A 19,449-nucleotide genomic window follows, 5' to 3' on the forward strand; every position below is an offset into this window, starting at 1 on the left:
TGCCCCCTGCCTCCCCTTCACTACTACCACTACCCCAATCCCCTCCCCACCACCTTTTTACCCCTTAACCCACAACCACATGTATTTTTTCCGAAGTATTTTTGAAGTAAATTACTTTGAAGTAATTACTGTCGTGGAAACAACAGGATACCCACATAGATAGGTACCACAATCATATTGTTAACTTTCTATTTCGCTATTTAAAAGTAAGTCATTTGTCTTTTTTTATATTTATTTATTGTGATCTATGAATACATAAACATTATGTCATAAGAGGTATTCTTCCCTTCCTCTCCTTCCCCCAGAAGCTCACTGTCTCCCGAGCCCTGGTTCTCTCGAAGCTGGACTACTGTAACAGCCTCTATCTTAATCTGCCTGCCTCCACTCTCCGCCCTCTGCAACTCATCCAGAACAGAACTGCGAGACTTGTCCTTGGCCTCAACCCCAGGGACCGTATCTCTCCAGGACTGAAATCTCTACACTGGCTCCCAGTGGCTGCGAGGATTAAGTTCAAAATCCTCTGCACTGTCCACAAGGCCTTCTGGGGCCTGGGGCCTAAATACCTTCAACTCTCTCTTCCTAAATATCTTCCTTCCCGAGCCCTACGCTCATCCGTCTCCAACTCCCTCAGGGTCAGCCGCTTCTCGAAGCAACGAGCTGGGGGTAGATCTCTCTCCGCGGCAGGGGCCTCCCTCTGGAACAGCCTTCCTGCCTCCCTGAAACTTGAGGAGAACCATCTCCGGTTCCGGAAGCACCTCAAAACCTTCCTCTTCACTTCTGCTTTCTCTCTCCCTCTCCCCTGCTAAATTCTTCACCAAAACTGCACTGATTCTGCAACTGGGCCACTCTCACCGACCTCGGTCCTGGGCCCAGTCACTCTTCACTTGCACTGCCTCCCTGGCAACCCCTGCACTGCGGGACTGTCTCTGTATCACTACAGCCCCCCCCCCCCAGCACTTGTCTGCACTTACCTTGCACTTGCCACCAGCTGGCCCTATTTATTTATTATTTTATTTCTATTCTACTTATTTGTACTGCACTCCCCCCCTCCCCCTTCCCCTTGCACTTTTTCCCTTCCCTCTACCCCTGCACTTGCGCGGTCTGAATGACACCTGGCCTAGTAGGATCGTTGTCTGTCTTCCCCTTGTTCCCCCCTCCCTGCCTCGTCGCGCCTTGAAACACTTGTGTATAGCCGCGTTACAAATGCCATATCATATCATATCATATCATATAATGCAGTCGATAAATGTAACATTTAGATCAACAAGGTCGAATTTTAAAACGTTCAGGTTTGAGGATCCCCCACCCCCATCAAGAGGAAAGGAAAAGGAGACAAAGGGGTGGAGTGAGAAAAGTCAGGGAGAGAAAAGAGAAAGACAATAAAGATCCCCCCCCCCCCCTGTATACCTCCCACCCCCATGGTCTTAACCGCTTGGGTTGGCTACTGTCCGGTCGGAAATGAGAGTTTACGTTGTCAGCCGGGAACGTGCGAGTCGTGCAAAGGGAGTTTTGAGCATTTCAGGTAAGGAGCGTGATGTCGTGGGTCTCGACAGAGTGGGTCCTGGGTACTGGCCGTATATGGGCATATGTAGATGTGTGTCCTGGGTGCGAGAGTCTAAATGGCAGTGTGTTGTGTTTTGTGGCACTGTACTGGGTTGGTACGTCACTCAGGGTCAATTTGTGCGTCTCTGAAGAATTGCAGGAAGGGGGGCCACTGCTGGTCAATGTGTGTGTGTGATTCCATTAGCAGGGCCGTTAAGCTTTTCTTTTCTTAGATTTCCTTTGCTTTACACAAACAATCTGTTTTGGTAGGGAGAGTGGAGGCTTTCCCTTTTATCGTGAAGCAGATGTGTGCTGCTAGTAGCACATTTCTGGGCATGTGTGGGAGGAGCAGGTATCTTTCCTCTATTAGTCCGACCCAAAGAGAACCAGTAGAGGGGTTATATCCCTATGGATGCCTTCAATCTGGTGGATCTACCCCAGGATTTCCTTCCAGAACTGTATGTGGTGGCAAACCCCCCACTGGTGCCAATATGTGCATACCTCTGTGCATCCCCTCAAGCAATAGGGGGTGATTCCCTCATACATTTTGGCTAGGGGGGTTAAGTGCCACTGTAAAAGGATCCTGCAGTTATGCATTTTGTTTTGCACAGCAATGGAGGACTTGCATACCGCTCTGTATATAGCATCCCAGCCCTCTTGGTTTTTATCCCAGTCCAGCTCCAAGTCCCACTTTGCTTTCGTGTTTGGGAGTGAGATGTGTCCCCTGTCTATGAATCTCTGTACATGCTTGTTATGAGTTCCTTGGTTGCCTATGTGCATGTTCAGTATATTCTTGAATGGGGTAAGAGGGCGTATTAGCTGGCCTTTCCACTTCCGGTCTGTAAGGACACCTTTCAGCTGCAAGTATGGTAAGGGTTTGATGCTCAGGCCCTGTTGTGCATTTTCGAGTTCCTCCTTTGTCAGGAAGGATCCGTCCTTCCACAATTGGCCTGCTCTGACCAGGCCTTGTTCGTATTGGGGCTGGAAGCGGAGGGGCTCTGAAATGGGAGTCCTAATTGGGGGGGGCCCAGATGCAGCTGAGGGGTGAAGGCCAGGTTGTGACTACTACCATGCCAGGGTTTCTCTTGTTCCATATGGCCGATAGTGCTTCCAACACTGGATGTTCCCGTGCTTTACACGGTATCGCCTTCCGGGAGACCCATAGCCATTCGCCCATGGTTACTGGGACGAAAAAAGACCATTTTCCAAATTAACCCATTGCTTACTTTTGGATTCCTGGATGTGGTTCACCAGAATGCGCAACTGTGTTGCAGCATGGTATTCATGAATGTCTGGGTAAGCTAGGCCACCCTTCTCTTTCTGGAGAATTAGTGTTTTTTAAGCAATTTGTGGTTCCTTCTTATCCCAAAGGAATGCTTGCAGAGTTTTTTTGGCTGTGTTTAAGTATGTGCCCGGGAGCGCGATCAGGGGGGATTGGAACAGGAAAAGGAGGTGTGGCAGGATATTCATTTTTATTGTGGTTAGTCTGCCCGCCCAAGAGAGGTTAAGCTTGCTCCAGTTGTCTAGGTCGCGTTGGTGTTTAATCTCCATCGGATGCCTTAAGATCACTGGCTACCTCTCAGGACGTATTAGTCGCCATTACGGCTACTTCTCTTCCCTCCCTTCAATTTATGTTATATGTCTGTCATGTTATGTAAGCGCCCTGAGACTTTCGGGTGAGTGATTGCGCTATATAAGAAACTTTTTAGTTAGTTAGTTAGTTAGTTAGTTAGTTGGATAGTGGCACAGAGCGGCTTATAGTTGGCCTGGCATAGGTCCCGTAGGTTTTTTGTGATTGTGATTCCCAGGTATCGTATGCTAGATTGCGCGACCTGGAGGCCCCAGGCTTGTGGGGTTGCTACTGGCTGAGTGTCAGTGTCTTTAAGGGGGAGGACTACTGTTTTGCTTCGATTTATTCGGAACCCTGAATGTGATCCGTATTCCTCTATCTCTTGCAGGAGAGCTGGGATGGATTGCGAAGGGTGAGTGACATAAGCCAGCAAATCGTGCGCAAATAAAGCAATTTATACTCACTGCCATATCTGACAAGCCCTTTGATCCTGTCGTTCTTTTGATGTTTTGGGCGAGGGGTTCCATGAACAGTACATAGCCGAACGGAGAAAGGGGGCACCCCTGTCTAGTTTCTCTAGTTAGTTTGAACTGAGTTGATGCAATCCCATTCACTACCACTCCGGCATGGGTATTTTTGTATAATGCTTGTGTGACCCTAATCCATTCAGAGCCCAGGCCTGCTTTGTCTAGGATGTCCAACATGAAACCCCACTCCACCTGGTCGAAAGCCTTTTCGGCATCAATCGAGATCAGCGTGGGTTCTACTTCTGGAGCCGTGATGGAGGCCATTAGGTCTAATGTCTTGTGGACATTATCAGCTCCCTGCCTTTCCGTGACATAGACGCCTGGTCATTGTGGACCAGCAGAGGGAGAACTTTGCTTAGTCTTTTGGCCAGGATGCTTGCGTATATTTTGGCATCAACATTTAAAAGTGATATTGGTTTATAGGAGCTACAGTATAACCTGTCTTTCCCCTCTTTGGGTGTGACGATGATCCTAGCCTCTGTGAAGGTGGGTGGAGCTTTACCAGTAGCCATAATACTGTAGAGAAGGAGTGTTAGAAACCGGGCTAGCGCATCCTTGAATCTCTTGTAATACGCAGGGGTGAACCCGTCTGAACCTGGTGCTGAGCCTGATTTTAAGTGGGAGATAGCATGTTCAACCTCTTCTGAGGTAATTGGGCTGTTCAGTTGATCTTGGTCTGTGGCAGACAACGATGGAAACGTGATTTTGTCCATGAATTCTTCGGTGCTCTCAGGGGAAGGGTTGATGTCTGACGTATATAGTTGCTGATATTACTGGGCGAAGCGGGCTGTGATTTCTGTCGGGTTTACCAGGACCGTTTTTGAAGCGAGGTTAATTTTTAAGACTGCTCTGTCTGCTCTCTCTTTTCTAGGTCTAGCTGCTAATATCATGTGGGCTTTGTTCCCTTTATCAAAATACCTTTGTTTCACGAATCTTAGGTGAGTTATCACCTTTTCTGCCCATATCTCTTTGAGCTCCAGTCTGAGGCCCCATTAGGGTGTTTTCTTTGTCTTCTATCGCTTGCTTAACCTGGGTCTCTCTTAGGAGCTTTAATCTTTTGACGAGAATCCTTGGGCTATTATCAAGCCTCTTATTGTAGCCTTCGTGGCCTCCCAGACCGTGGTGAGGGGGATTTCCCCTGTATTGTTTCTTTTAAAGAAGTCAAGTATTTCTGCGTCCAGTGACTCCCTAAAGGGATTGTCTTTAAACAACCTGTTGTTACATGTCCATCGTTTGTTTACTGGTTTGCCCCAACCCATATCAAGGTCAATTGTGATCATGTCATGGTCCGATCATCCCACCACTTCGATGGCTGTTTCTACAACTAAGTGTTCAAGATGTCCTTCCTGGAAGACGTAATCTATGTGGGAGTAGGTTTGGTGAGGGGGAGAGTAGAACGTGTAGGCTTTGCTTAGTGGATGTATGGTCCTCCATGCGTCAATTAGCTGATGTGCTGTAATAAGGTGCTGGAAGGCTCTACTGTCTGGGGAGAGAGGGCACCTACTCTGTACGATTTCCAGTCTAAAGCTGGGTCCATAATAAGGTTAAAGTCCCCCCCATAGATCAATGATCCGGTTCTCTCTCCGTCTAGCTTTGCAAAGAGGTCCCTACTGAAGGATAGTTGATGGTTGTTCGGAGCACATATAGAGCACAGCGTAAGCGTTGTGGATCTAATGGAGCCCTGCACAATGAGGAATCTCCCTGCTGTGTTTCTGCGTGTTTGTGATATTTGAAGTCCCAGGGAGGAGCGATACAAAATATCCACTCCTCCTTTTTTTCCGGCCCTGGTGACCATATGGTTCCTCCCAGGTTTTTCCCCTTCAAATCAAACTCTCACTTATGCTTAAACTTAGTTTCTTGGACAAAGAGAATGTCAAGGTTGGCCTGCTTAAATGTTCGAACTAGCATGGATCTTTTCTGCAGTGAGTTTAGGCCTTTGACATTGAGGAACCCTATCCGAATGGTGTCACCCACCATCATCTTTGCGCAATGCACATTCTGTCTGTGGCTTAGCGTTTTGTGTTTTATTCTGATCCCTTTGCTTCTCTTCTCTCATGTGTGCTGCATCATTTCCCCCTATAAACTGGTAGGGCCCCTGTATTCCCTCCCCCTCCCAATCCCATTGTATGTGAAAAAGAAAAAGAAACGTTGAAAAAAGAGGAAGAAATTGAAGGCTATCTCCTGGTATCAGTGGAGACGCCCTGAGCGTTAACAACAGGTGTCGCCCTGTTAACCCTCGAGACTTCTGTTGCAACATAACATCAGCCATTCATGCGAAGCTCGCTGTCAATTTTCAGAAGTGTCCAGCCCGGCTGCTTTTTTTTCCCTTTTTTTTTTGTCCTCCCGTCATGGGGTGTTTAATCTTTTAAACTTCCTACTGCCCTTGGATCTGCTTATCTGCCGCCAGGGGCCTGAGGGCATTTGTGACGGCTCTGATGAGGATGGCATTTCTTCTCCTTCAGCCGCATCTGCCTTTCCCTGCAGATTTTTCAGAACACGGTTGGCCTCCTCCCCCAAGGTAATTCTGTATTCCTCGTCTTTGTAGGTAAAAGCATTGGCAAACGGGTGGTTCCATCTATATTTCGTGCCCAGGTCTCGCAGCCATAGAGTGAGTTGGCGGCAGGCCCTTCTCTGGGCCAGGGTGGCGGATGACAGCTCTTGATAGATTCTGATTTTTGAGTCTTCAAAGTCTATTGTGTCTTTCTTCCTTGCTCGCTGGAGGATGTCCACTTTATGCTCACTAATACTGATCTTGGACAGCCAGGGGGGCCGCCAGCTCGGTGGACCCTTTCGCATTCCAGCTGTGGCGATATTGGCAAGGGTAGTATGGTGGCTATGAGGTCTTTAACCCTTCTCTCCAGCGATGCTGGCGTCTCGTTGGGGGTCTCCTTAAGGCCTTGGATCCTTATGTTTGCCCTTCTCTCTCTATTTTCCAAGTCGTCAACTTTCTCTTCAAGGTCCCAGTTTTTCTGTTCAAGCTCTTGAAATCGACCTTCCGTTTTCCTCTCCATTATATCAGCCGACTGTTGGTAGTTTTCAAGCGCCTCGACCTTATCTTCTATCCAATGGACCTTTTCCTGGAGAACACTAACCGTCATGGTCATGCTAGTTCTGAATGCGCAGATTTCGTCCAGTAAGAGTTGGATGTCCACCTTTGTTGATGTTTCTTGGTCTCCTTCAGGGATTAAGGGCTCCTCTTGGGCTAGGGAGGTTGCCATGGTTGTGCTCTCTCTTTGGAATTCCCGTAACTTCTGAACTGTTGAGGGGGCTATTTCGGTCTGCATTCGTGGTGCACTACTTCAACAACCCTGATGGGAGGTAGTCGTATCTTCCGTGCGCTTATGGTGCTTAGCTGCAAGTCTACCCTTTATTCGACTCTCGGCAGTGCTCCCAGCTGTGTATTGATGATGTTTTTCCTGCCAAGGGGCGGCTTGGCCGTGTGGAGGCTAGCTACGCACGCCGTAGAGGCAGGCGATTGCCTTAAGCATGTCTCTCTGGCGCGCATCTTTTACTTTCTGGTGTCTCTCTTGGGGGAGCGAGGCAGGCAGCACAGTGCCCAGGGCTGCTGATGAGGTGAAGGCTGCTGTTTCTATGAGACCTCAACAGTGTGTCACCGGCCGCTGTCGTTAGGTACAGGTGTGTGCTGCTTGTCACCCTGGTGTTTGGTGTTTGGGGAGTGAACTCTCCACTGGGCCTCTTGTTGGATGTCAGGGGGTTGTTTGGCACCTTCCTTCACCTTATGCCTTGGATTCTTTGGACCCTGGTGCGCAATGTATGTTCCGGTTCCTGTTAGAGTGCTTCTCCGCACAGTTGCTGGGTATCCTGCGTGGTGGATGGTGCTGCTGCTTGTGCTCTCTTCCTGGCATACTGCAAAGCACTGTTGGCAGGGGCTTGTGAAGGGCTGCTGACTACCCGACTTTGGGGCAGATATGGAGCGTTTTGTCTATCCCCTCATTTCAAGGTTTTATGGGGGCGGCTTGACACTCGACTGTACACCGTTCCTCTTGCCAGTGTCTCCCCTATCTCTGCTGGTATCGCAGGCTTTGGGGTGAGGTAGGGTTGTCCTCTTCCCCAGTTTCAACTGCCATTCCCGCCCTGGCCTCCCAGGCGAGGGCGGAACTCGCCGGTCAGCGAGAGCAGGTTGATGGAGTGCTCGCCTCTGTGTGTTGGGGCTCTAACGGTAGGGAAACCGCCAGGGGGAAGGCAGTGTTTTTGAGGTTTCTCCCCAGCTTTCCATGTGGCCCACTACTAAGTTTGGCAGTCAAGTTGCCTGATTGGGTCCGTCCCGCTCTCCTTACCCAGTATTCTTGCTGGGGTTGGAGGGGGCAGGGGACTTCCTTCTGGAGCCGCTGGCTTCATTGGGCCGCTAGCTGGCAGCACGAGAACCTCTGCAATAGCGTTGAGCAGTTTCTGAAGCTTGGTAGGGCCTGGCGTGCTCCAGGGGGGTCTCCCTGCGCCAAGGCCCAGTGATTCTGGCGGGCGGTGGCCGCGTACAAAGTTCCTTTGTCCGGGGGCAGTGGTGTTTCTGCTCAGTATCTCTTGCAGGCATTGCTACCACCTCTCTTATGCTGGGATGGCTTGGCACTTGCTGTGTCTGTGGCGTATTACTGTGTGTTGCTCGTGGGGACCGCAGCCCATTGATGCTTTTGCCGTTCGCCTGCTTAGTCTAGGGGCTCTTTGGGAGTCCTGCACTGATGGCTGCTATCCAGAGGTTGTGGTGTTGGACATCGGTGATCCGGCTCCGCTCTCCTTGCTCTCCTCTCCATTCTTCTCCTCATAGCGTGTCCATGCACTGCTCGGGAGCGGGGGGCGGGTGCGGGGAAGTTGAATAGCACTGAATGGGCTGACTCTGCAACGGTCTCCCTCTCGATCGGGGCGCCAAGTTTTAGCTGAGGCAGCTTGCGCCAAACACGGGTGTTGCCGTGCCGGGGTGCACGTCAGCTGCAGGGGCCCCGCAGGGAGCTGCTATGTCAGGCTCTGCTGGATGTTCTTTCCTGTGATCTGAGCCGATCTCCCTTCTGGCGAGCTTCTGTGTCTGGCTTGATCCGTTGCAGGCTGCCTGGTGCGAAAGGTGTGTGGGTTATGTTTGGCCTCTTCCCTGTGTTTCACGGCGCCCCCAGGCATCTCGGCTTCATTACCTCGCTATCTAGCGGGACGGCCTGGCCGCCGAGATCTGAGCGGCAGGCGGCCAACTTCCCAGAGTCTGTTTGCCAGGATCCCCTGTCCGATTTTGCTTAAACCACGGACTGGTGCTTCTTGATCCCTTCTGCTACCCAGACGGCGAGTATCAGCAGTTTACGGGCAGGGCAAGCTGTTGAATTCTGCCATTAGTCGAGGGTTAACGGGGAGAACAGTTACTCAGGATTCCATACTGCCAGCGCCCCCTGGTGGTCTCCCTCATTTGTCTTTTTAACCTCCATAGAGGAAGCACCAGATTTTACTGTCTCGCAGTTGTATTACTGTATCTTTGATAATGGTGCAAGTTAAATGATCAGAATCAGGGGCTGCCCTCCACACTTTCCACTACCACTGCTCCAAACTAAGCTAACCTTCAAATCTGCATTAAAATAACTCCGTACTCAACAAACTTTCCAATCACAAGAGAAGAATGCATACGAGACAGTTGGAACGCCCCTGCAGGTGGTCATATAGAATGTTTTACCCCCATATGTACTTGATAGGATAATTCTAAACCAACTTCTGTCCCATGTAAAGCATAGGTCAAGAGGTTGAGTGCTCTGTACAGGCACAGGACTACCAGATAAAATAACAAATATTGTATCAGTGATTTATTCCATCTGCAAGATAATGCATCAGTCCCTCTAATCTGTTGTGTAAAGAAAGCATATCCAAGGGTTTGAGCTACGAAAGTTCTTCCTGATTCCAAGTCTAACCTGATGTAACAACTGGAAGATTACGGAAAGATTAACAACAAGAAATTATAATGGTATTCTTTTAGTGACAATATAGCTAATGTAGATACCGATAAACATTTTGTTAGGCATACCTTACTCCGAACAACGTGCCGAGGGTGTCATAGATGAGAGGATCTTTTGGATATTTTGGAGACATCAGGAACTCCTAGGAACAAAAAGACATGGCATAAATCCATCTCCCCAGGGTGCCATGATTCAGGCCAGAAGCCCTCTGTCATAAGGGTCAGATGTATTGAGAATCCTGGCAGTGGGTGAGTTTGGGATCCTTGAGAATGTAAATGCAAGAATGAGGCTGAATTTCAAGTTATTATATTTTCAGTTGACTGGGCTTCTTTATTTTGGTTAGGTGACGATTCACTGGACTTTGGCCATGACGTTCCCAATGTATTGTGCAAAGGGTATACATATTGAATTTGTAGAATATTTACTTGTACTCACAAGGCATTATTTTACCTTCCTATCCTCCTCCAACCCTAATCTTTGGCTCTGGAATGCCTAAGCACTCTGCAAGAATGTTTTTTCCTCACTGGTTTCTATGATTCCTAAAAGCCCTCTCTCCATTATTGGGCATGAAACTCCCCCCCCCATAACACTTCCACACTTGTTACTCTTCACCAATTATGCATCTTTCTTTCACTGTCACCGACTGACAAGGAAAGAAGATGAGATGGGCCTCATCATCAGCCAGAACTGCCCATCTGCCCAACTCACCCTCACAGGTCCTTCCCTCTTCTATTAAACACATTGCAGTTCCAATTCTTATGGCAACCTCCCTCACTATTACCCTAATCGATCGCCAACTTAGTCTTTCTTCCTGGCCTCAACCTCTGGTTCTGGTCGTCTAACCCCAGCTCAACCTCCCCATCACATTCAACTCTCCACCTCTGATCATTCCCTCCTTCACTTATCAGTTTCTTTCCCACTCCTCTCTCCTTCCTTACTATCATAGCAATCAATAAATGTGAATTCAAAGATGACTCCACTGCTCCCTATCTAGTGTGAGCCAGTTCTTCCCTTTCTGCTCTCCCACTAAACAATTCTAGCTTCAATGAACGAGACTTTGTCCACCGCAACTTGGCATTTGCCTCTCCATTCAAAAGAGGCAACATTTTAAATATAATAAAAGTGATGAATGTTCTGCTTGCTTTCCCAACTTCGTTCCCAGCTGAAAATAACCATGTGACTCCACCTGCACTGCTGGTCTATGTCCCGCTCTACTCTTCTTGATTTTGTTAAATGGCCATGACTCGGCCATATTTCAATGCTATACTACCAAAATCTCCTTTTTCCGCTCTCTTCCACACAATCTTTCCGCCAACCCACAAGTAATGCATGTTCTACTTTGCCTCTGCTCCATCTCCTCATTCCACACAGCCAATGACATTGCTTTTTCTGAAAAATATTCAAAATCATAGATACTGTGACCACCCTCATAACCCTCACCTTGTGTTCCCCCGCCACCATTTTCCTCATTTTCCTCTTCGCCCCTTCTTTATTCTGTCTTTTTCTCCCACAACCCTACTAAAGTGTCACTTGTCATCCAGGCGGCCATGCCATTACGTGCTCCTCTGGACTCTTTTGTTCCACAGACCATCATGGAACTACCAACCTTGGCCTGCTCCTGCCTCTCCCGTATCTTCAACCTTTCCATTGCAACCAGGATCTTCTCTTCCTCCTACAAGATTAATACTGTCCTTCCCACCCTAAAATAACCATCAACTATCTGTCTCTCTCCTGCAAAATATTTGAGCACAGAGTTTAACCCCATCATCGAGCACCTAGAGACAAACCCCCTCTTTGACCGACTTCAATCCAACCCACAGCAGGCATTCTACAGAAACAGCAATTGCTCACATCTCCTCACCTCTGCCCCCACTTCACCTCACCTCAATGCTCATCTGCCACAAACTCTCTGCTGCCTTACAAACTGTTGACCACTCCTTTACTTCTTACCCTCTCTTACATTGACACCTGCGACTCAGCACTAGACTGTCTCCTGCCCATCCGACTGCTTCTGTTCTACCTCCTGGAGTACTGGCACTCCTGCTCTTAGCTACCATCCTGTGGAGGTACCTTAAGGGTCTGTTCAATGACCTCCTCTCTTCATGCCCTTCACCTCCACCCTCGGCAAAACAATCTCCCCATTTTGCTTCTCCTACCACCTATTTACTGATGTCCCCCAGATCAATTTCTCTTTTTCTTCCACTGCCATGGGCGTATCTTCCATTATATCCAACTATGCCCCATTATCTGTCGCAGGATAGCACTCTGACACCTGATGCCCAACTCTGCTGAGCCACGACCTGTTCCCATTTCCCTATGCACCCTTCCCTCCCCTCCATCCTTTCCCCAACCTCTTCACTACCGAGGTTTGCAAACTTAGGGTCCACTTTGACGGTGAAATACAGATCCAGCAATGCATTACTTATACTGCTTCAGCTCCCAGGTTTAAGATGTACAATATTCACAAGATTTGGCACGAGCTCAAGTATGACACTATTAAAACCTTGATCCACTGTAGCCTTCAGCCATCTTCACTCCTGCTCTAGCCTTCTACGGGGTCTTCCTCTCTCCTTCCGCCTGTGAGAAACCTGAAGGTGTCTATCTGGCTAGTCCCCGTGGATCTGCCATCCAGGTGGCTAGGACATGGCCATCGCTATTGGATCCAGTTCCTGGGGGTGCACCAGTGAGAGAGGATGACCTGGGGTGGGGGGTCCTTGGGAAGTCGGAGTGGGACTCCGATGGGTGAGACACGGTATCCTGCTTCTTTCAACACATCTTCCCCATACTACCACGTAGGATATTCCAAAACACTGCCCTCCCCCCTTTTCTGACACAAACACTTTCGCACAACACGAAAGACAATGGACTAACACCAGAGCCGTTTACCTGACATGTCCCAACACAAGATTCAGGCAAAGTTAGGTAATTGACCAGAATCACACACACCTGGCGACCCTTTCCCTTCCTCACAGGACTAAAAGGTGGAGCACGAGAGCACCATACAAGCAAGGCAGACCGCACAATGAGAAAGCTATCCAGGCAAAAGTAGCAAACGGCTGATTGCAAAACGTACTAAGAACTGTTATTGTGAAAGGGGAAAGCCAGCTGCAGATGAGCCAGGTGCCACATGGTTGCTCACCTGAGAAACTCTCGGCGATAACCCAATGGTTGAAACTAATATTACCAGAAGGTCTTCGGAAAGTCGAAGAAGAGGGTCAAAGTGGTCATAAGGGGGTCTAGTAAAAACCTCTGTACAGTCGAATGTCTTTGGTAGGCAGATGATCGTGAATAAGGGACGTGAATACTATATCGCAAGAAAGTAGAAGGAACTGTGAGATTGGCAAGAGTGAACCCAAAGGAGGAATGCCGATGAAAAGGGGCAAAGTCTAAAGTCCCAAAGAATAGGGTGTTGGTGTTAGGAAAGATTTCATAATTGTAGGTAATTTTCCTTCCATGTGGCAACCCCTAAACTTTTTGCTGTTGTTTTACACCCTGATCTAGACTTTGCCAGAGAAGCGCCGCCTTCCGCTGCACTCTTCTGGGCTTTCGCTCAATTTTAACGGGGAAACTGACATGCCCTTAAGACAGTCAGTACCGGGAGACTTTGTTTCCCTTAGTCCTTTCCTTATATTGCAGCTTTTGAGCAACATGAAACAAGAGTGCACCATAACTTACATTACCGTGCTCTTGGGTCTCTGGTCATTCCAAAGGCCCTAGAAACTCTCACTGGACTTACCATGAAATGTGCAAGTGTGTCACGGACGGGACTGGTGGCAGCTATCGTTTCTTTGTGTTTTGAACCTCTTTTTGCCATGTTAACCGCGCTTCCCGTGTTTGGCCCAAATGGGTGGCCTGGCCTCCAAAATGGCCATGCCACGAGGTTCTTTGTCCTGTCCGCTGACCGTCTTGCCCCTTCACCTTCCCCCAGGTCGAGCCGCCCCAGGGCAGTCCTTATTTGGTCATGCACTTTCCCGCGAAACACAACGCTTTCGCGGGCTTCTGCATGCCTTGTGTGTGCCTCCAGGATGTGGGCTGGGATGTCGTTCCCAATACACAGCCTGGATGCCAGAGAGTCTAGATTGTCCTGAATGCCTGGGACCACCGTGGTCCGTGATAGGTCCACGCATGGTGTGAGTGTTTGTGAGCGGATCTCCCATTGAGCCCTGTCCGTTTTGGCATGAAGGGAACTTTGGATAAGAGGAGGCTGAAAACCCCACTACCATGTCGATCTCCTGAGTTCTCATGAACAAAGGATAAGGAGCCAAGTATCCTGCAATTAAGAAGCTGAGTTGAGGAATCGCTGGTGACCCGCTTAAGGTTTGGCACCCTGCACTGCTGTCGTCCTGCGAGACCACTCGGCCTCTGATCGAACGAGAAGGTCTGCAAAGGCGCTTCGACCCTTTAGAATAGTGGGAACAACTATTCTCGGCATCTTCACCAAATCCTGTACGTAAGCCTTCGGAAGCGTCCCTGGGCCATACAGTGGACTGACCAGCCTACACAGGAATCTTGCTCTGTCACCGCCGTCTAGCTGCTGCTAAATTCCGAGTCCTCGGCACTCTCAGACGATTCGTACACTTGGCGTTCCCAGGTCTGAAGTGAGACGTGTGCTTTGGGACCGGAATACACGCGGTTGCCGAGTTGCCCTGCTGTGGTAACAATATGTGCGTGTTCACTGCATTTGGGACACCCTCGACCCTGACTCCTGCTGTCGCGGAATCTACACGGCATCGAGACATCCTGCTGATCGCATCTGAACCTGCCAGTACCGAAACGGAACCGGAGAAGCCTGTGTCTGCCTGCATCGGGGAGTGAGTAGTCAATACCCTAACCGGTCGCCCTCCCGCAGGAGCCTGTGGCTTTCCATCGCTGTCGTAAACAGCAACCCTTTTCCGCACTCACGCCGTGCTTCTGCCCACAAGTGGAGGCCGCGCTCGAGTAGCGGGGAACTGTTCATCATCGTTTTGTTCACCTCTCTGAACTGCCTCATTTCCCTGAAGAGACTCCCCTTTGCCCTTTGGCACCCGCGTGTGCAAGTACTTTTGAGCACAAGGCTCCACTCTTCGTAGGGCTCGGACTTCCTGCTAGTTAGGTGGCCTCTGATGTCGAACTGGGTCTAACGATTACTTGAACTGCCTGTTTTCCTCCCCATCGAGGAGGTCTGCATATTTCGTGCTTCTAATTCCTTAGACCCCTTGGTCTTGTATATATATTGTATTGCTTGTGATGTGTTGGTTTATTGGAGTTTTGCCGTGATTCTTTACTATGGTCGATGTTACAAAGGCCTTGTAATAAATGTGTCTATATTTTTAATATAACACCTCTCTGGAGTAATTTGTAAGCGTCCTTGCTTTGTGTGCTCATTGCGGGCTATCAGTCACCCTCACCCCTCTTGAGACCTAGTCTTGACCGCCGCCATCGCTACCCTGATTGGTCTGGCTTGTGCAGAGGTTACCCTGTTCCAAGAAACTAGGCTGGCCTTCTGAACCTCTGCCCCTCCAGGACAGAGTTCAGAAATCCATATTAACAGTTGGCAAGAGTGAACCCGGCCGAGGGTTGTCCACCTAGAACTGTTTAAAAAGACATTAAGATTCAAGAATACACGCAGAGGAGATTGTGTTGAAAGCCTTTTGAACCTGACCAAGGGAGGCAAGCAGTTGAGCAAAATCTGCGCACGGAAGAGGGGCATCTAGGGATATGAAACTCACACCCAAACAACACGTGAATACAATGAAGAAATAATTTTAAAATTTAAGCCACAGTGAACCCAACGGGTGGGAGGCTGATATTCGAGAGGGGTCTGCACCCAGAAGAGGGGGACCCATGGGTGAAGTATCATCAGCTCAATGTGAATTTGAAAGGAACTTTTTGTTTATTATTTTTGAACCTATCAGGCCATCAGAAGCCAGAAAGCTAACCTCCGAAGGTCCTGATATTGGTAGAAACTGTTTGGGGAATCTGAGCCCGGAAGAGGGGGATCCAAGGGTGACAAACCATCACCCAACATGTATACAGACAGGAACTTTTGTTTGTTGGTATTTTGAATACATCAGGCCCTCGAAAGCAAGAGACTTGGGCCATCGAAAACCCGGATAGCTGAAAACAGAACTGTTGTCTAGTGCTGGGGAGGTTCGAGCATGTGCTGTGCTCCGAGTCCCATCTTGTCCCGTGCTCAAAACGTGGGTAAGGGAAACCATGACCACCGCATCTTGACATATTATTTGTAAACACTTCTTAATTTCTTCTGAGCCCTATCCCACACTCTTTTGTATTTAGTGTAAGGATTGGCAATAGGTTTTTCTTAGTATAGGCCTTTTGTTTTGACAAGACGCCACTAGGACTGCCCTATTTTGATTTGATAGTCGTAGTTTGCTCCCATCTTAGATTTAGGCTTAGATCAGGCATTATTCCACCCTACCTATACAGTTTAATAAACACCCTTGAACTGTGATCACTTGTGTCTGTCTATTCTTGATACCATGCCTTCCTTACACTCCCCTCAATTAAATGCTCATCTCAACAAATCACACTCTGCAACCTTCTACGCTCCCCTCCTGCCCACTGACTCCACACAGGTTGGCTTGCTTTCCAGCCAGGACCCTCTTCAAATTCCTCCTCCTTATATTCCAGTCTATTTATAAAATCCCCCCCTTACGACACCAACTCTATCTCCTTTTACTCTCCGTTCACCCCTCAATCCCAAACCCTACTTAGCCTGACAGTTCCACACCCACATGTGCTTCCTCCCACTTTCGCTACCTTGCCACTTACGCCTAAACCTGTACGACGAGATAGATTGTCTCCACCATCCAAAACATCAGTAATCACGTTTCATGTTAGAGCAGAAGAAAATAAAGATGCAATGCCCCCTTCTTATACAGTGAATTATAGCCCACGAACTGTCCCTTTTTGCCTAAAGAAGAAAGGCTCCTATTCAGTAGGAACGTTTACTGGTTGCATGAATACAGCGGTTCTCAAAAGAGAAGTAGAACCAGTGTATGTAGGTGATCCCGTTTATTTTATATGCGAAGAAAAAGAGTATCCCTGGTTACCCAGAAACTGGGGAGGCACATGTTATTTGGGTCTACAGGAGTGTTCCTCTTGGAGACAGCAGATCTAGCTAGGCTGTCCGGATCTAGGCCGCAAAGAAGTACAGAAGGCGTTTTGATTACAGAAGACTTAGCAAAATCATTCGTACCATTTCTGGCCCAAGCAATAAATTCCTATAACAAAGGCAACTGTCCAGAATATTAGAGAATACAATAAACATAACAACAAATATACTATACAACATGACGCTAGAAGAGAAGGGGATTAGATTAATGACGTTGCAAAATAGAATGGCTCTTGATGTAATCCTGATTGATCGTGCAGGGGTTTGCAAAATCGTGGGATCAGCGTGCTGCGTATTTGTAAATGACTCCTCCCCTGCGATTTATGAAGCGATAAGAAAGTTATCTGAGTTCTGAACTCCATACCATGAATGGGAACTGGGAGGCAGGGTCCTGGTTCTGGGAGATATTACGTGCGTGGGGATGGAAGTTAATTGCAATACTAGTAGTAGTGTTCGGAATATTTATGACTTGCTGTTGTTGCATACACTGTCTGCCCCTAGTGTGCACTGAGATAAGTGAAGAGTGTATGCATTTGGTAACCCAAAAACAAACATATGGCCAAGATCATAAAGATACTCGCAAGATTCAGGTTCAAATTCAAATATAGAGACTTCAGACACATCATCAGAGGAGGATGCAATGTATGGATAAGGCATTTGGCAATCGGCTAAAAGGAGGTGTTTGTCAGTCTAGAAAAATAGATACCTCTCACGACCAATGGCAATGTATCATATTGGCCGACGACCAACCGTCTCATGCACTAAACGTCAGAAATACAGACTCATAGGTTTGACCAATATGTGGCCATTTTTTATGTAGCTAGAATTGCCATTTTGTTCTCTAACGTTTGCTCATTGCTTTTTGTTCAAAACTGCTTATCCGAAAGCTTATTCTGCTTATTCTGCTTCACTGATTACTTTGTTGTTCAAAGCGAAAAAGCAAGGCCGCAAGGCCGGGAGTTATTCGTTGAAACATAACGTAGGCAGCCCCAGAGAGGAATTCCCAATCCCGTCCCGCATATAGCCTTGGAGGAGAGCAACACAGCATTTAATCATTTCACTGATGCCAGCCAGTCTCGTTAATATGGTAGAAATGCTAGAAAGAAACAGCTAAAGACTTGAATTATGCTTTTCTTACGGCCCCCCTTTCCTAAGCCCAGCAGAGCGTGCTGACTCCCAGGTCACGAATAGCAAATAGGAGATAGCAAGGCCTGGAATGCGACTCTTCCCCCGTACACAGCTTGCCTGCAAGAACAGAAGTACTGTGTTCTGTTCAACAAAGAAATATGTCTCTATACTCGCAATGTTGCATATTGTTGCTAAAAAAGATGTTTGAAGGTGTCATATTCGTCGAAAATTGTCAATCATCAGACCCAGATCAAAGAAACTGTAAGATGGGCGTAATGAACATGTCATGACTGATTGCAGGATGTCCATTTTGTATATATGTAACCGATGTACGTTATTTGCTCTCTTGCGTCCCTCGAGGTCTGGAGACACACGTCGTGGGGCGTGAGACTGAGTTGGCCAACTGAGACTATTTGCTTTGCAATAAACCCTAGCTTTTGGGAATACAACCTTGTGTCTGGCGTGTCAGTTCGTGTGTGGTGATTTGCCTTGTTTCCACTATGCAAGGGTCCCCTAGAGGCCTCTTCACTTGCACCCCACAACTGGAAGTCCTCAGGAGCCAACATATAGGCATTCTCTCAGCCTTCAAAACTGCCCAAAAAATATCCTGTTAACTAGGGAAGGGGTACCAGAAAAGGATGCAAGTTCTCTACCCCTCAGTACCCGCATCCGGCCTGCACTGCACTCCTGCATTGTATTCACAAGCACACCACTACTCTAAATAAAATATCAGTATCTGTACAAAATGTATATAATCTTTGTTGTTAGTTTGTGCTGTCGCCCATCAATGTTTCAAAGTATATGTCCCCCTCCTCCTACGGATTATCATCGCTATCATCTCTCCCTTTCCCCTTTGTAAAGAACTCTGCTTAGGATTGCTCTGCTCACTGATACTGCTCAACTGTACAACATTTATGTTAGAAGTGTTCAATTTCTTTTTTATTATATATAAATGTGAATGTTTTGGGACATTGGTTTAATTTTCAAGCACTACAGCCAAAAGTAAAAGATTTATTTTTTCATGAATAATTTCGTAGTTTTCTTATGTGATCAAAAAGTAAAATAGTTTGTCATTTTTAGGAAGTGCCCATAGGGCTCAATGGGAATGGGGAAGGCGCTAATAACGGTGCCGTAAATTGCGGTACCGTTATTAGCTGTAAAGTCCCTTTGCGGGTCCTGTCCTTAACGACTAGAAAAACCAGGCGTTAAGGGAGGACCCGCCAAGGGAACTCGTAGTAGGGCGCTAAGGGATTACCGGCACCAGTGCCTTTACCGGTGCCGGTAATCCCTTACCGCCCACCTCGTAATGAGGCCCAGTATCTTGGACTGTGAATACACCCAATTCATCATTACCCCCTACCGCTCCCGGTGAACACTTTGTATGGTGCGTCTGTGGCTTAGAATACCCGTGTCATTTCTCGTGTAGCTGCCCCCACCTTCCCCTTTCTTTACTCTCGCAGTTGGTAGCTGCGTCCCCCTGTCTGGGACAGAATTAGCACCTTTAATACATTACCCACTTCGATCAACATTTCTGTCCCTCACATCCTTGCTCCCTTTTCCTTGCACACCCACACCCTGGTTACCCTGGTCATGTCCCCTTCCTCCACATATCCATCCAAATATTCCCCA

At 48.0% G+C, this 19,449-nt stretch overlaps 1 protein-coding gene across 1 annotated transcript in view; it reads right to left on the reverse strand.

Moving 5' to 3' along the window:
* LOC138526943 (cholesterol 24-hydroxylase-like) overlaps positions 1-19,449 on the reverse strand; it is a 309,716-nt gene that overhangs the window by 204,822 nt on the left and 85,445 nt on the right. Inside the window, exon 4 of the mRNA XM_069637836.1 lies at positions 9,647-9,720. Coding sequence (XP_069493937.1) covers positions 9,647-9,720 — 74 coding nt within the window. The remainder of the gene's footprint in view (positions 1-9,646; positions 9,721-19,449) is intronic.

Source organism: Ambystoma mexicanum, chromosome 14, assembly GCF_040938575.1.
Source record: "Ambystoma mexicanum isolate Mex_15411 chromosome 14, UKY_AmexF1_1, whole genome shotgun sequence".
NCBI lineage: Eukaryota > Metazoa > Chordata > Amphibia > Caudata > Ambystomatidae > Ambystoma > Ambystoma mexicanum.